Source organism: Gopherus evgoodei, chromosome 4 (genome assembly GCF_007399415.2).
Source record: "Gopherus evgoodei ecotype Sinaloan lineage chromosome 4, rGopEvg1_v1.p, whole genome shotgun sequence".
In the NCBI taxonomy this organism is placed as follows: domain Eukaryota; kingdom Metazoa; phylum Chordata; order Testudines; family Testudinidae; genus Gopherus; species Gopherus evgoodei.
Window position 1 is genome coordinate 122,055,788 of NC_044325.1, and position 17,843 is coordinate 122,073,630.

The 17,843-nt window shown below is 43.0% G+C and overlaps 1 protein-coding gene across 1 annotated transcript in view; it reads right to left on the bottom strand.

The window, feature by feature from the left end:
• LOC115650593 (NACHT, LRR and PYD domains-containing protein 3-like) overlaps positions 1–16,674 on the bottom strand; it is a 58,916-nt gene extending 42,242 nt beyond the window's left edge. The window contains exons 1-5 of the mRNA XM_030560780.1: positions 16,603–16,674; positions 15,709–16,010; positions 12,178–12,219; positions 8,368–10,078; positions 255–425 (exon numbers count right to left, since the gene is read on the bottom strand). Of these exons, the coding sequence (XP_030416640.1) occupies positions 255–425; positions 8,368–10,078; positions 12,178–12,219; positions 15,709–15,988 (2,204 nt within the window). The 5' untranslated portion in view covers positions 15,989–16,010; positions 16,603–16,674. The remainder of the gene's footprint in view (positions 1–254; positions 426–8,367; positions 10,079–12,177; positions 12,220–15,708; positions 16,011–16,602) is intronic.
• Positions 16,675–17,843: the final 1,169 nt, after the last annotated feature.

Genomic DNA, 17,843 nt, shown 5'->3' on the forward strand with positions numbered 1-17,843 from the left:
GCACCTCCCTCTCTGCCATCTTCACCCTCTGGAAGAGCCCCCATACGACCCCCATCTTTTCAGCCTCCCTGTGATCCCTGCACTTTGTGAACATCTGGGCCCCTGGGGGGCACTTGGCTGTAGGAAGTGGGGCCTGGATATCGGAGGGGGGGTGCAAGGTGGAAGTTTCACCTAGGGCGCAAAATATTCTTGCACCAGCCCTGTCCACACCCCCTGTCAAGTTCTTCACATAAAGGAAATCTGTCAGTACTTACCTCAGTCTCTGCAGTTTGCAGTTTTGATGTTTCAGTCCCTCACGCAGGAGCTGCACTCCTGTATTTCTCACTTCATTAGCAGTCAGGTCCAGGTCTGTCAGGAACTGGTTAGTGCTGAGAACAGAGGAGAGGTCCCCACAACAATCCGCTGTGAGTTTGCAAGACCTCAGGCTACAAGAGATAGATGCACAGATTAGAAAGTGAGCAGTTCTGTCTGTCCGGTCTTTCCCTTGCTGTCAGGGAGTTTATAGAAACACTACTTTATCAAGATACGAAATCCTAGTCCTGGGGCAATGGGCGCTGAGAATGTAAACACACGTCAGGTCAGATTCTCAGAATCACTCAGCATATTGCGTACGCGCTGGATGCAAAGCTATTATAAAAACTTCACCCTCAAGACTGTGGATGGCTTCTGATCCACCTGCATCTCATCTGTATTCAGCATGTACTGTTCAGGTTAACACATGTCCTGATGCAGTTGCAATCCCCTAAGCAAAGAAACAGTTCAGCCTTCCCTAAAGAGAAACTGTTTACAACAAACAAGGAGTAAGAGGAGGAGGTAAATAGGGGGAGGGGGAAAAAGAAAGGGAGGTTACTGAGAAATAATGAAAATGGTGCTCCATTGGGGAGATATATTTTAATCACATGGATGGAGCAGTCTGTTTTCTGACTTGCTACATCATGTCTATTTAGGACTAAAAACTGAAATGCAATGGAGTTGGACAACAAAGCAGGAACTAGGAGTAGACAGTGGTCTGGGATAAGAGGACAGGAACCAGAAGCAGGCAGAAGTCATGAGGAGTCCAGAGTATCAGCCAACCAGGGATTCCTCTAGTTGCTCAGACAACTTCCTGTGTTATTTCATGGCTTATATAGAGCCCCTCAGCCAGTTGGGGATGCTGGATGTTTTCACTAATTGGGAGCTTCAGGGGTGGGGCCCTCTGCAAGCTAGCACTTCACTTGTTCCCCTTTCTAATTAGTCAGGTGAGCTACTGGGTGGCAGTTGTGGCCTAAGAATGACCTTAGGGGCCTAGGTTCAAGGCCTGTATCCTCACACCTTCTATGGGTCATCTCGATTATCACTTGAAAAGATTTTTTTCTCCTGCTGATGATAGCTCATCTCAGTTGATTGGCCGCTTAGAATTGGTATGGCTACTTCCACCTTTTCATGTTCTCTGTATGTATAAATATCTTCTTGCTGTATGTTCCAATCTATGCATCCAATGAAGTGGGCTGTAGCCCACGAAAGCTTATGATCAAATAAATTTGTTAGTTTCTAAGGTGCCACAAGTACTCCTGTTCTTGTTGCGGATACAGACTAACATGGTTGCTACTCTGAAACCAAAAAAAAGAGGGAGGACGTGAAATAGAGGGTAAGTGCCTTCCTTTGCTTGCCTTACAGCTGAGAAGGTTTCAAGGCTGAGAGAAGGCTGGTTGTCTGTCGTCTCTTTTTATGCAATTTGTTTCTTACATACACAAAAAATAGAGGAAGTGGTATCAGCTTGAGCTCTGTATGCTAATCACCAGAGAGGGAACAGTACACTGACTGGTACCTCAGAGTTCACCTAGAGATTTTCTTGGTCTTGTAGAATGGGGGTCTTTGGGGTCACTTCCTACTCACCATTAAAAGATCTTATATATGTTTACAGAGGGAGCTGAATAGTTGTATCAAACTAAAAACCATTTGAAAGATCGACATACACTGACACAATCAATTTGGACACGTTGACTGGCAGCCAGGCACTATTCAGCTGTGGTCAGTGTTGTCTGTCTGCCAAGTGCTAATGATCAGGAACTGAGGCTGGTAGCCCTAGTCTATTTCAGTTCACCTTCCTTTAAAAGCAAGAAAATTAAATGACCTAAACTTCTGATAATGCACAGTCAAGGTTGCCCAGTGTGACTTCTTGCCCTTCTAGCAAAAAGATATGAATAAAAACAACAAGAATAAAAAAAAACCAAAAAAATACTTACTTCTGAAAACTGTGAAATACAAAGTTAAAGTACCTTTCACCTCACAATACAACCTTAATTCTGTCCTCTTTGAGCAATGCCTCAACATGCCAATAATCAATATACTAGTACTCTAGTCTTACAGATAATACAGAACACTCTGGGAACGAAGCATATAAGCACCATGGGACAAAGTCTAATGCCTTCTCTTTACTAAGGCAAAACTTGGGTTAGGTCAGATTTACCAAGCAGGAGCTACCTACACCTGGCCTACATTCAACCACAGATGCCTATATCCATAAAGGGATGTAGATGCCTAACTGCCACTTAAGCCTAAAATATAGCTCTTAAAAACCTCTGTTCAGCTGCTATCTAACCCTGTAAGTGCCTTAATTCCACTGGTAAAGTCCCCTAGGCACCTAAACTTCTGCAAGTAGGCCGGCACACAGCCACCTAAGTGGCCATTGAGCTGCAGGAGTCTCAAACTCAGCATTGTCCCATGTATCTCACCTGTGGGACCCAATCTAGTAGGCATGCTCAGAGCACATCAAATCAGGTCCCACACAAAGGGTGGCCAATGAAGTGATGGTGCTGCAATGACTATTTAAATATTTTATACAAAGTGGAATGGCTCCAGCAGGAGAAATTAAGAGAGTTCCACCATAGAATACTCTACATCCCAGCGATTAGGATACTTCCTTGAGATGCAGGAGACGTAGGTTCAAGTCCTTGCTCAAATCTGACAGAGTAGGGATTAGAATTACGGTCTCCTAAATCCTGGGTGGAAGTGCCAACCACTGTTCAATAGAGCATAAGCAGGAAAGGACATCAGCGCTTCCCCCCTATGAAACCCCTGGTAGAGATAGGTGCTTCCCTCTGCTCAGCCTCAGTATTTCCTACTGTCTAGCTCAGGCAGTTCAGCGTACTGGCTTCTGTGAATCCCAATCTTAGGCACCTAACCCCACCCCCACTCCCACGGCTGGGTTCCTAACTTGGGTCTGCAGATACTACTAGGTAACAGAGCGCCTAAAGCTACATGTTGCAATGCCAAGCTGGAGTCCCCTTCGTAAATCCAACCCTGAGCCTACTGTTCATAAACCTTCTCAGACTTACAAAATGTTACCCCCACTTGCGCTCAAGATTCCTTCTGAGGCACTGCCTTCTCCTACAACTCACTAGGCCTTGGAGACCACTGTCATATATGCCATTAGATGGTTGACTATCGCCATGGCAAGAATACATCCTTCTGAACCTCTACTAACACAACCTACAGAGCTCAGCACTGAAATGAAAAAGAGTTGATCTATAAATATACACATGCATCTCTCCTCATATCACAGTCACAGTTCTGATAGCCTGCTCCATCTGATCCCTCCACCAGTACATACCGATGCATAAAACCGGGGAAATGACAGCTAAGGCTGCATGCAGATAAGTGTTTCAATTCCAACCTGAGAAAGACAGCACATTCTTAGTGTTTCCATATCTGCTTATGATTGGGCCACCCTCACTGAACTGAAACACTCCCAAGAGCTATTGCCAGCTCTAGCAAGGCAAAGTTAAGGGTGCATTGCAGGGGTGGTGTGTACTGTCACTTTGTATCTCCTAGTTTTCAGAGGTTTAAGTTTAGCCTCTCTCCAGATTCTGGAAGGGCATGAGGCAGGACTGAATGGCCTTAACTCAGTGTTATTGAGTTTTTTGGGGGCTAATATATGATAGTTACAGCAGCAGTGGCAAAGAGAGCTGAACAGCTGTAGAATTTCTGGGATCAAAGCAAGGATTTTTAAAAGGATTTTTAAAAGGACAGAATAATTTCTTAGCATAGTTTCTTTAATTTACAGTTTGGATCCTTTAGTGCTTGACAGAGCAGGAAAACACGTGAATGCTTCAGCTCATCCTGATGTTGGTCCCTAGAAAGAGAGAAGAGGAATGTTCTGTCTTGGTCTCTGGAGACAGATTTTAATTCTATTTCCTGAATATTAAAATAGCCTCCTGTGTTTTGTGGTCATGCACTGCATATGATTTATTCTACAGTTTCACAAAAACAACGAGGAGTCCGGTGGCACCTTAAAAACTAACAGATTTATTTGGCCATAAGCTTTCGTGGGCAAAAAGCGCCCGTTGTCTCCATGCATCTGACAAAGGAGGCCTTTTGCCCACGAAAGCTTATGGCCTAATAAATCTGTTAGTCTTTAAGGTGCCATCGGACTCCTCGTTGTTTTTGTGGATGCAGACTAACATGGCTACCCCTCTGATACTTGACTACAGTTTCAGTTCACTGTAAATCCCCATCTCCCCAAAAATGTATCTGGTATCTTAGATGTACTTTAAATTCACAGATTGAACTAGAATAGGTGCTACTAAGAGTAACCGATTCATTTTTTGAAGTTGTACTCTGATCCCTGGTGAGCACTCACACAAATGAGACTGTCACCAGTGTTTTTGTGAAGATCTATAATTATTTCATCATTTGAGATTCAACAGTAGATAAGGGTTTGATTTTTTTTTTTATTAAATTGTTCAGGCACTTTGTGAATAATAAGGCAACGTTCGTTCAGTGAGTTATTAATTATAGGCACAGTTGAAACAGATGTTTCCGAAAGAGATTACAGATTTGATATTTTAGCTGGCATAAAAATTTTGCCTACTGTCCTCATTTAATCCCTCCATATATGCCAGTAACACCACCCCATCCTGTCTCATGACCTACCATCTCTCCAATCTCTCCCCTTCCCTCACCATTTTCCTCAAACTCTCCCTCTCCTCTGTTTTTTTTCCCATTTCTATTTTACTGTACCCTGTAAAAAACCCCACCCACCTCTCCAAATATTGCTTACTCTGCCTTTCTCTCCCAGCTCATTGAACACGCTATCTTCAACTGCTGTTTGGAATGTCTATCTCCAATTCCATCCTAGACCATCTCCAATCTGGCATTTTCTCCACAGAAATTTCCTTTACCAAAGTCTCTAATAACCTCTGTCTAGTTAGATCTCAGGGTTTGTAGTCAATCCTTCCCCTTTACAACATGACAATGCTGACCATTCTTGAAATTTTTTACTTTCTCAGCTTTCATGACTCTGTCCCCTCCTGTTTTTCTCTTCTAGTCAGTGTTATATTTGATGGATCATTCTCATTCCCCTCCAACATTCATTGGGGTTCCACAAGGCTCCATGCTTTCCCTCCTCCATATGTCCACTTACATCCTATCACTGTGTAATTTCATTCAAAACCATGACTTTGACTATCATCTTTATGCTGATAACTCAGATTTTATATCCCTTCTCTAGACCTCTCTCCATTCAGACTAAAATCTTGGCCTGTTTTTCTGACATCTCCTCATCTAGGTCCAGCCATAACCTTAAGCTCAACATGACCAAAACTAAACTCTTGATCTTTCCTTCTCCCCCAGTCTCTCCCTTCTCCCAGTCACTGTGGAAAGCACCATCATCCTTCCAGTATCACATGCTCATAATGTGGGTATTATTTTTTACTCAGTCATCTCTCTAGATCCACATATCCAGGCCACATCTAAATCTTGCCACTTCTTCCTGAACAACATTCTAAGATCTGGTCTTTCCTTTTGGGCTACAGAGCTACAAATCTAATCCAGCCCTTGTCTTCTTACACCTTGGCCTCCACAATCGCCTCCTCTTTGGCTTCAACAAATGCAGTCTTGCCATCTCAAGTCCACACAAAATGTTGCTGCTAAGATAACCTTCTTGCCTTGTTCTTACTATGTCAGTCCCCACTTTGCATTTCTCCATGATTTAGCTATGTTTCTGCCACTGCTGAGTGCCTTCCACGAGTCTCCTTCAAAACAAACTCTGTAATGTGCCCCATTCTTTAAGGGACCCTGTTCTTCAAAGGACAGCTCTCATTAATACAAACAATTAAAATACATCTATAAGCAAATAGAAACATCCAAATCCACCTTGCAATATAATTGTTTTCAATCTAAAACCATTTAAACTATTAATCAAGAGTCCTCATGCTGGCTTACTTACATTTTCTCACACATGGGTTATTAGTTTGATTTGAATCGACAATCTTCAGCACAGACTTCTACCACTTCAGCTGTAGGCATCACTCTTGGGTGAGATCTGTGCTGTTAACCTCTGTGTGGAATAGCCATAGCTGGCTATGCAGCTATGTATGAAGTAACTCTGGAATGTTGGATATCATGATTCTTAGGCTGGGTTCTGTTCCTGACTCTGGGATCAGGTTATAGGCTAATGGTCAGAGTCAGCATAGGTAAGTGTAAAGATCCTGACGTCTGGGTTGTCTGCATGGTTGGCAGAGCTGGAAACTTGAGTTTCAACCACTTGACTTAAAGGACCACACCTTTTAGCATGGAGGCATATCAGATTCATCAACCTCAATGTGATCTAGCCACAGGAGAGGAGCAAAGAACCATGCTATATTAGAAGGGTTACTCAAGGAAATATGTTGGCCCCTTTAACCTCACAGGCAATGTGACACAATGACAAAAGAACCATCAAAGTCCTAGTCCCAGGGAGAAAGAAGACCCAGAAGAAAAGTCTGTGCCTGCTGCACTTCAACTGATGCATGCAAGAGGGTCGATAAGTCAGACAAATGGTACAGTCATATAATGCAACCACCCTAGCCTGGTACAGGAGAATTGGGATGTCCTATTAGAGACCTGAATTCTATCCATAGCTCAGTGACCTTAGTTATCTTAACTGTCAAATGGGTGAATAACAGTTACATCTCCCCTAAGCCAAAGAGGTCTGAGGACTTGCTTAACAAAGGCTGTGACATGCATAGAAATATTAAGAGCAGCAAATAGAAGAGTTAGAATTAAAAGGCTTGGCTTTTTCACTGGCAGTTCAACATACTTCACTCACCATGAGGAAATGTGTTACGGACCTGCAGATATGTGAATGTCATGCACGATGTGAGACACTTGGCAGGGCTAATTAAGATTGTTTTGGAGTCCTGCGGAGCTGTTAGTACTGGAGCTGTGACAGGAAACACTTACGAAATGAAGAATTTATTTTGTTTATAGCTGATATTGACTGACAGGGAACAAACTTCTGAAATATTGTTCAAATTGTATGTAACACTGAACAACCATATTTTATTGCAGGTGGATAAGAGTTGTCCAGTGAAAACACTTTAAACCAATACAGAGGAAATGAACCATGATAGTGGGGTACTGTTGACCCTGCATAAAGTTATGGTGGAGTTTTCAGTTTAACAGAGCGGTTTAAACCTTCATTTTAAAGAAAAAAGATCTTAAAAGTGGCAATAAAATAGCAATTACAACTGACAGAGTACTTGAATTCATCAGACTCAACTAGTCTACTGCTCAAACTAACTGCAATGGTCCAAGAACAACACTCTAAGATGACAAGCAAGTACAGGGCAACCTAGTGTCATATAGCCCACACAGTGTCTGAGCACTGAGCCATCCAAGGATGGTGCTCTAAAGACAATGAAAAAATGATGTGCACTGTCAAGCTGATACTCAGCATGTAGCGTTACTCTGCTGCTGGTGTGAATGAAAGGCAGGGAATTGAGTTTGTTCTGTTTTGCAAGAGAAGCATTATTTTCCTGATATTCCCTGAGATTAGGTAGAACCTTCTGTCCTTTAAGGTTAGTAAGCTTAGTGACATTCAAAATAAGAAGAAAGCTTGAATTTGGATTTTAAAAATCTGAAAAATTCAATTATTTTTTTCTACCTTTATTGAGGAGGAGAATATAATTGTACATTGGGGGCATGGAAATATGGGTCTATTTCCTTAAGATTTCCTTGCCCCTTGATGAAAGGCTTTTCAAAGATCATTTGAAGTCTCAGTGAATAGCACTCTACCTTCCTTGTACAATTATTGACACAAAGCATGCTTCCCTCTCCAGCTCTTTGGTCTCACCTCACTCCTGTTCATAACCCGTTTAGATAAGACTATAGCAAACATTTCAGTCACTGAGTGGACCGAGCACCAAACAATCATGCTAAGAAAAAGGAAAAACACCTTTTTTGGTAATGTGAACCTGAGGATATCTCCATAACTATCATTAGCCTGCTGAAATAGAATTATTTTGTGGTGGGTCATTCAACCATTTATTAGTTATCAAAACAGAGGGATAATCACATTTCATCAATTAAAGAAGGTGTGTATATTAGAGCTCAAATAATACTTACTGATCTAATTCTTCATGTCTTTGTGGTACTTCTTTCTTACGGTCTTCAAATCTGAATGTGCAGGCATACATCTCAAGAGACACCAGTCTATGGCAATTGCTTACACAAAATGAAAGAACTATTTGATCCATTGGAGTAAGATTATTTCGACATATCACTATTTTAGTGAAAGGCTCCAATGCATTTTTCATAAAATTTTCATCTTGGATCTCATACAAACAGCGAAACTCCTCAAGCTGACAAATGATTTTATCATACACAGATGGCACAGATAGCACTGTTTGTTTATATGTTTGAATCCACTTAATTAAATCTAACTTAATTTTAGGTGAAATTTTACACCCAAATTTTTCCTCCATGTCCTTGATACTTTTTTCATTTAAGAGACCATACAGGAATCGCACTGTTAACATTAAGTAATTTCTAGAGTTTCCATAGTTTTCTAATAATGTTTTCACATCTTTCTTGGGAGTCCCTGAATCTTCCATTGTTTCATCTTCCTCCAGCACATAAAACAAGGCTGCAAAAAACTCCTGAAAGCTTAAGTGAATGAAGCTGTAGAGACATTCAGTGTCAATATCCTTTTGAAAAATGTTTTCGTTCAAAAAGAGAGGGAGAGCACCTGCCTGATCTAAGCCCAACATTTTGATTTCTTCTTCCTCAAACAGTATCTTTTGCTTCCAGATTCCATCAGCAGACAAAGAGCAAAGTCCTCTCAAACTAGCTTTCTTACATGGCTTTGAATTGCTTCCAGGAGGGTTAACTAAACTGGAAAGATAGAGCACATACATTCCAGTGGTTGTTTTGGAAGCTTGTGCAAGATCCTCACCTTTTTCAAGCTGTTGTTTCAGAACCGTGCAGATGATCCAACACATGATGGGGACAAAGCACATGGTGAAGAGAATTTCATTCTCTCTCACAAATCTATAAGCTTGTCTTGCTTGTTTCTCATTTCCAAAGAACTTATGGAAATACTCTTTCCTGTCAGCTTCAGAAAACCCCAGGATCTCTGCGTAACGTTCACACCTCCCCAGTTTCTCCAGAGCAGCTGGTCTTGTAGTGATCAGTAAGTAGGATTCAGGAAGAACTGTTTTCCTAAATAAACTGCTCAGTATAATTTCCACTGGCTTTTTCTCCCAGGGCTCAGAGCACAGGTTATCTTCTGACTGATCAAAGGAAAATCTCAGTTCATCAAATCCATCAATTATGAACAGGAGTTTATCTGATTGTCCGAGAATGTGATTAATTGATGTCTTATTATTAGGACAATGTTTTAAAATCATATCAGCCACACTTACTTCCTTAGTAAGAAGGTTCATCTCCCTACAATTTATGTAGAAGACATAATCAAACATTTCCTTATAAAGTTCCCCAGCTGCCCAGTCCAACATGATCTTTTTTGAAGTAATTGTTTTTCCAATCCCTGCAGCTCCCACCAGTACAACAATCTGTGGTGTTTGCCCATCTTTGTAAGGTTTAAATAAAGTACCCATGGTAATCACAGAACTAGCTCGCTCAGTCATGGCTTCTGTATGTTTCCAACCTGTGGCTATTATTTCATGTTCTCGGTTTTTTTCATAACCATGACTATCAACAATAATCAGCTTTGTGTATCTGCTGTTTAGCTTCACATTCTCACCAAGATGAGCGTTCCTATCTTTTATTACTTGATACTTTTTTTGTACATATTCTCTGTACTTCACCCTGAAATCTAAGTCAAGGACATAAAGTGTTAGAAATATTGAAGCACCAGAAGTTCAGAATAAAGACATAGTTACACTGTTATAGTAAATCTATAAATTTATAAAATGATAATACCTTAAATTTATGTTATACCTTTTGTTGAAAAGGATCCCCAAATGTTTAATTAGATCTGATCCTGCAGCCATTATTTAAATTATTCATGTGAGTAAAAACTGTGGTAATCACTTCACCCACCATGGAAATGCAGCAATCTCTAGAGTGAAACTTGTTAACTATTTAACACTGCACATAACACCACATAACAAAAGAGGACATGAAATGGGGAAGAATGCCCCATGCAAAATTTAATGTTCTCTCCCCCTTGCATGATTGAAATAATCAGTTTTGTGTATCTTTAGAATCATATTCTGGCCAGTAAGGTTGTCCATGTATTTTTGACTCTACTATTTCTAATATCTTAATACTTCCCCCTGTAATCTAAATCAGTGTCATGAAGCATTAGAAATATTTAACTGGACATTCAGAAAAAGGATAGACTTCTCATTAATCTGTTCCAATAAAGTTATCTTTACAATAAGAATGGTAACTTAAATTTATACTGCACCTCTCCTCATAGAGGATCCTGTAATCACTTAACTACAGGACTGATCCTTAAACTCTTACTCAAATAAATCATCCCACTGAAATTATTCATATGCGTAAAGACTGTGGGTATCACTTTATCCCCCACTGAAATTCAGCTTTGCACTGGGTGAAGCCTGACAACTATTAAACGGTGCACAGCAACAGTATACAACTTAGGAGGAGAATATCAGATCCAACTGAAACAGTGATGGGTATTTAGGTGGAAAGAATGTAACTTCACAAACTAGAATATGGCCAGGACCCACAGCTTTGAAAAACTGTCACAGAATGTTTGTGGACCACAACTGGGTACCCTCACTTGTTTTCCTCACTTAAAAGAGGGTGCATTGGCTCAGTACCAATTGTTGTAACAAACATCTCCAGAGGAATGTTGTGCACAAGTCTGTAGTGGAAGTTGCCCAAGGTAACAAAAGTCCCACTCAGCCCATTATATACAAATGTCTGTAAAAGTCAGCAAGAGTTGAAAATCACCAAAATGTATTTTCATCCGTTAATTTTAATGGAAAGACTGTTTGTCTGGGGGTCACTAAACAGAACAGAAAAATGCATGGATTGGAAGGCACGAGTTTTATTATCACAGCTGCCATCTATACCACCCCCGTGGATCCACCTGATTCTGAAGGACATTCTGATCACACCAAGAACCAGAGAGAGGGAACCAAATGACATCACCATCTCCACTGACTTTGGCTAAATCCTGAACACCACCTGGGAGTTGAGCCTGAGATTCTTGCTGCCACCCCCTTCCTCACGTGTCAGTTTTCTTTTTTACTATCTGTCCTTTCTTCATGTGTCTAGTTTTCCCTTTCTGCTTTCTGTCTAATAAGAGTCTGGTTTAGCCAGCCAAAACAATTCATCTTTCACAACACTATGACATGTCTGAGGCCAGAGAAGCAGCTAAAAGCAATGCCTCAAATGGCTTAACACTGGTAAAAGTTTGCCGTGCCTCAGAGCAGCTGATCAGACCATGTGCTGGTTCTGAGATTCTCCAGCAGTGAGGTTGCCAGTGAAAGTCAGCATCAGGGACAAAGGCTGTGTTTTCTCTCTTTACTATTCTTTCCTCTCTCCTTTATGTGAGTTTGTTTTGTTTCCTCTTAAAGAAAAACAGTTTGTGATTTCAACAACAGTAGCAGTTACAACGCAAGGGCATTTCCTGGAGACTAATACCAGCTGTTGCCTATTAAACCCTAGGAAATGCTTTTCACCTCCAGGACTATTATCATAGTCACCATACAATGTTGCCATTGGGAATAGGTAGTGTTACTACTGTATTTGTGATATTCTCCTAGTGTGGGGAGTAATAAGGGAACCCTGTTCTAATGGTATCATCCAGACAGACATTTGTACAGATGTTGTTAACATAACTGTTTGTGTGTCAAAGGGATAGTTCCCAGAAAGCATCCAGTTGAGTAAGCAGGCAACCACTGTACTGGGGTAACTCCCCATGTAGATATCACATACCTTCTGCTGAAGCCTCTGACTGTTTTTGATTCAAATGCAAATCTGAAAGATAAATTATATTTAAATGACATTGTAAGATTTTAGAGTGCATTTCAATGCTAGTGTATTTATATTCTGTATAGAGGCACTTGGTGACTAAATGATGCAATTTCATCTTGTGTTTAAAAGGTAAGCACTGAAGAGAACATTGCTACCAGCAGTCATTTTATACAGTGTCATTTGTGGAGCAGAGAGTAAATTCAGAGTGTTTTTAGGGAGAGGGAATCCCCCAAGAAACACTCATGTGCCAAAGCAGATCAGATGAAACAATTAAAGGGCCCATATAGCAGACAGTTGTGCCCTAGCGCAGGGGTTAGACTAGGTGACTCAGAGCCTTTCCAAACCTAGAGACCTAAGGCAGACATTGGGGCAGATAGAGGGAAATATTTTTGTTCAAATAATTATAATCAAGATGCAACCACTGGGAGTAGCGGTCCGATAATGGGGTCTTTTCTTCCCTCTCCCCACAGCTTTTCCCTGTATTTAACTATTTACATAAAACTATTATTGCCTGATCCACTAGATGTTATTTTTACAATTTTTTAAATATATGGGCAGCTAAGAATAGGTTGCATTAAATAATTATTGTAACAGATGGACTGGCTAAGTTAAAAGAATAAAGTACCCTCTTCTCTCATTCCTCTGAAACATAAAGACTCAAATAATTAGGAAATTCTTATAGGTTTAGAGACACAATCAGTGATCGGGACCCCACTGTACTAGGTCCCGTGCACAGTGCTTAATTTGTGCCAGGGTTTGCCAGGACTGAGTCCCGGCACCTCTCGGCTTTCTGCATCAGTTATGAAAGTAACAAAAAATTGCTTGAGCCCTGGCACCTCTTTCATTACCAGTAAAGCACTACCTGTGCACATTTACAACAAGAACATCCCTGCCTAACAGAGCTCACAGTCTACACCAAATAAATGCCCCCTGCATTGTGCTCTGGAGGCTGCTAAACTTACACCCTGGTGGACCTTCCTCAGAAGTGAATTGCAAGGGCCTCTAAGGAGAACTCCACTGCCAGCCCTGGAGCGTCCATCCCAGAGACCCTGAGCAGAACCAGCCCAGCTGAGCTCCACTGTCACCATGGGTGAGAGGAACAGGAATGACTGTAACAGGGTTGAGTTTAGTTCCATCACAGAGCACATGGAGTCTAACACTGTTCAACTAAAGAGTGGATCCCCATTGGCACTGACTCTTTCACTCTTGTGGGACATTGCAAAGTGGCCTTCAGCTTTTGGAACCACAGCTCTCTAGCTTTGCCAGCTATTTCTTGAGTGTTTGTACTGCAGTGAATTGGGGTTTTTTACGTTGGTTTATTATTATTTTTGTTTTGGGAGGGAGTTGTTTGTATGTTTGTTTTTAATGAAAAATAGCCTGGAAGATAAAGTTCCTGACTGGAATCCCAGAAATATTCCATGGGGCCCATCAGCTGTTTGGTGATAATAGACTGTGCCAGGCTCTCTGCAGTGATCAGTTTCCAGTTACACATCCTCAATTCTCTGTCCCAGCCAGGCATAGGAAACAGCAACCTGCAGGGCCACCTAGAGGATTCAGGGGGTCTGGGGCAAAGCAATTTTAGGGGGCCCTTCCATAAAAAAAGTTGCAATACCATAGTAACATGTATTTGGAAATGTAAAAAATAACTAGTGAAATACATTCAAAAATTAATTTGTAATAATTTGAAAATACACTAAATACATTATTTAAAAACACTACATGATTTAATGGTATGTATACATTTGCAATTACATAATGGGCTGTTGCTGGGTGATGGTGATGGTTGGTGCCAATGGGCTGTCGCTGCCTGGGCGTGGTGCTGCTGCTGTCCAGGGCTGGGTGGGGAGCTGGGCTCTGGGTTGGGGGGTGCCTGGCTCACAGGGGCTGGGCTCAGGGATGTGGGGAGATGGGGTTAGAGGGGTGTCCTGCTCAATGGGGCTGGGCTCAGAGCTGGGGGTCAGGGTTGTCGGGGGATGGGGTCAGGGGGGTATCTGGCTCAGAGGGGCTGTGCTCAGAGCTGGGGGTCAGGGCAGGGGCAGCTCCAGGCATCAGCACGCCAAGCTCGTGCCTGGGGCGGCAAGCCACAGGGGGCGCTCTGCTGGTCGCCGTAAGGGCAGCAGGCATGTTGCATTCGGCAGCATGCCTGCGGAGGGTCTGCTATTCCTGTGGATTCGGCAGACCTCCCGCAGGCTGCCACCAAATTCATGGGACTGGGGACCTCCCGCAGGTAAGCCGCCGAAGGCAGTCTCCCTGCCGTGCTTGGAGTGGCAAAATACCTAGAGCCGCCCCGGGTTAAGGCTGAGTGGGAGGATGGGGTACGGGGGGGTCCGGTTCAGAGGGGTTGGGCTCAGAGCTGGGGGTCAGGGTTGTGGGGGTTGGGGTCGGGGGGTGCCCAACCTCCGGCTCTTTACCATGCTGCTTACCCCCTCTCCTGGAGCCTCAGCACGCCGAGTCCAGAAGTGGCCCCAGACAGTGCTGCAGCAGCGCAGTGTCTCCAGTGGGGCCTGAGCTCCCACTGTTTGGCCGCAGCTTGCCGTCCCGCTCCCTTACCACGCGGCTCCGAGCGGGAGGAGCTCAGGCCCTGCTGGAGCTATGGTGCTGCAGTGCTGGCCAGAGCTGCTCCCCGACACGGCATGCTGAGACACCTGGGGATGGGGGAAGACAGAGGCGGGGGAGCCTCCGACACACTCAAGCGGGCCCCTGAGGGGCCCAGGGTCTGGGGAAAATTGCCCCACTTGCAAGCTAGAACAGCCCCCAGGGTGCCAGTGCCACCCAGAGGGGAGGGCAACAGCTACCTATGGTCCCCAAGAAACAGTCCTTCAGCTGAGGATCCACTTCAGTTACTCCTCCTCCCCACCTCTCTCTGTCTGGGACACTCCCTCTGCACCACTGTGTTGGTTATACACCCACTAGGATTGTCCCATACTGTGGATTTCCTCAGAAGGAGAGTAACAGGCTGCCTCTGCTCCCCTTGTGCCACCTGAGTGGAGAAAAATCAGTGGAGTAAGTCAGAGAATCTGGCCCACCATGGTCATTTCTGCTTTGCATCCCCGTGGCTTCCTGCTGGGATTTGAAATTTGTCATTCCTCTTGGAGAGGACCTGTCAACTCCCAGCAGAGGAAGAAATCAGAAGGAGAAGGTGGGGTTGGATAGGACATACACTACGTAAGCAGCCAACTAACATCACCAGACAGGCACTGCGGTGGAACCTCCAAGGCAAGCGGAAAAGAGGCCATCCAAGAAACACCTGGCGAAGTGACCTTCAGGCTGATAGCAAAAAAAATGGGCTATACCTGGAACCAGCTAGAGCGAATGGCCCAGGATAGAGGACTCTGGAGATCTGTGGTTGGCGGCCCATACCCCGATTGGGGTGACGGGCATGAGTGAGTGAGTGAGTGATTCCTGCCATCAGCCTGTTTCTCCTTCTGCTGCTGCTATTGCTGCTGCCCTGGGGCAGATTCCCAGGTTTTACAATAACTTTAGGTTTCTTACCCTTCTCTCTTTCTTCTCTGAGTTTTGCAGCAGAATCTCGGAGGTTGATCTGAGTGAAAACGTCTATGGTTACATTTACTGCAGCGTCTCCACCATAGAATTTCATCAGGAGGTTCTTCGTATCTGTCCTGTCGGCATTCTCCAGCTGACCTCGAGGGATGGTACCTTTCTCCTCAAAGTCAAAGTGTGATAGTTTGTCTTTAAATCTTTTGAAGTCTTCCTGAAGAAGGTTGTCAAGGGCACTTTGAAGCAGGTCACTGATTTTGCTTCGGTTTTCCATCACCAGTATCAGGAAAAAGAAACTAAAATACAACGTAAAGTCTTATTATTAATCGTTAATATGGAATAACAACTGTAACTCCCATGTAGAGGAAATAAGTGTAGCCTAGTCGTGAAAGTAGGTCATTGGGGCTTATGACTCCTCAGTGCTTTTCCTCACAAATGACTCACTGGACAGCTCGTTTTGTCTCTGTGATTTGGTTTAATATCTGTAAAATGGGACAGGTGTGCTCATTTAACTCCCAAGCGTGCCATGCAGTTTGCTACTGTTTATAAAGCCAGTTGAAGTTTTAGGATGAAAAGTGCTATAATAATAGTATTTATTGTCCAAGTGCATTTCCAGATACAAGGATGGGGGTACCTAATTTAGACAAAAACCTAGTACAGTCTGGAATCTCTATTACCAATCCTGGAATAGCAAGACCTTTCTACTGGGAGCCAGTGGTAGTTTGGAAAGCCTCAGGAATATTTTAAATGTCAGTGCAGAAGGTAAAGAGCAGCAGTGGTACTTTCTGACACCGGGATCAGGCCCCATAAGTCAAGTGTATAAACTATAACTACTTCTGATTAAATTTAGCCCTACCCAAGAGAAAATGCAGAATATCATGTGCTTACCATTTAGCCAGAAACTACAAACCAGAGCTGGTGGTCTTCATTTGACTGGTTTCTCTCAGTCTTCTTGGCGCTGAAACACAGACACAAAAAAAAAAAAAAAATCTAGGAAGAGGAACAGGAAACCATATGCTCAAAGTTTATTTCCTCAACAAAGCCAAACTAAAACATCTCCAGTCAAAGCTGACCTTCAGCACTTACTGAATTTTTATAAACAGCCCTCATACTACAGCATATAAGTTTTTAAGCCTTTTGTGTGTGTGTGTGTGTGAGTGCGTGCGTGCGTGCGTGCGTGCGTGCGTGCGTGCGCGTGCGTGTGCGTGCGCGTGTGCGCGCACAAAATCCTTTTCTGGTTTTTCATTCCTCATAGAAGTTTACCTTTTGAACACTTGCTTTTGACATCAGCAATTTGTGCATCTATTTTCTGTGAAATGGTGGCATCCCAAACTTGTCCAAGGATTCGTTCATCACTCTTCCTCTTGTGCTTACTTTGTGTTGGGAGAAAATATTGTAGCAGTTTTACCCAAGACAATGAAGCATACATGTAAAGAAAGTGTGATAGATAGAGAATGGGGAACGCTTTCTGCATCTGCTACATATCAAATAGGGGTGATATCAGCAGGAGGAGGAGCTTAATTTCCTCACTTTGCTTTTTCTGGTGGTGTGAGCCAATATTTTGAATTTCAAAAGATTATGAGAAGAGGGCGTTGACAAAATTAAAGCAAGCAGAAGTGGATCTTCATGGACCATGAATTTCTTAAGATAAGTTGAAAAAGCTTTACAAGGCACTTGTAAAGTTACTCAGAAGGAAGTTGCTACTTGATTCATGGAGGAAGGAGGCATTTCAGATACATCGCTGTAAGAGTCTTTATCTCTACTGTCTTTTTGGGGCAATCCCCTTTATTCCCACAAATATCAAATTAGCAGTGCTTTTTGGGGTGATAGCCAGCTTGAGGTGCTTTGCACCCAAACACCTGGCACCATTTGGGGCTTTGTCTTCTCATTGTGGTTTCAACTACAATAAAAAATTCTCACATTTGTTGTTTTCATTTGCAGCTCCCTAGCCCCAGCTGAGAAGGGAAAACAGGACGTTCACCATTCATTTCAGCAGAGAAATGAGAAGAATGGTGACAAGGAATCCATGGGTCCCACTCCTCTTCAGATGGAAACAGAATGGGGGGTTTCTTCCTGGTTTACAGCTGGGATCTGATCCTCAGCTGGTGTAAGTCAGCACAGTTCTGCTG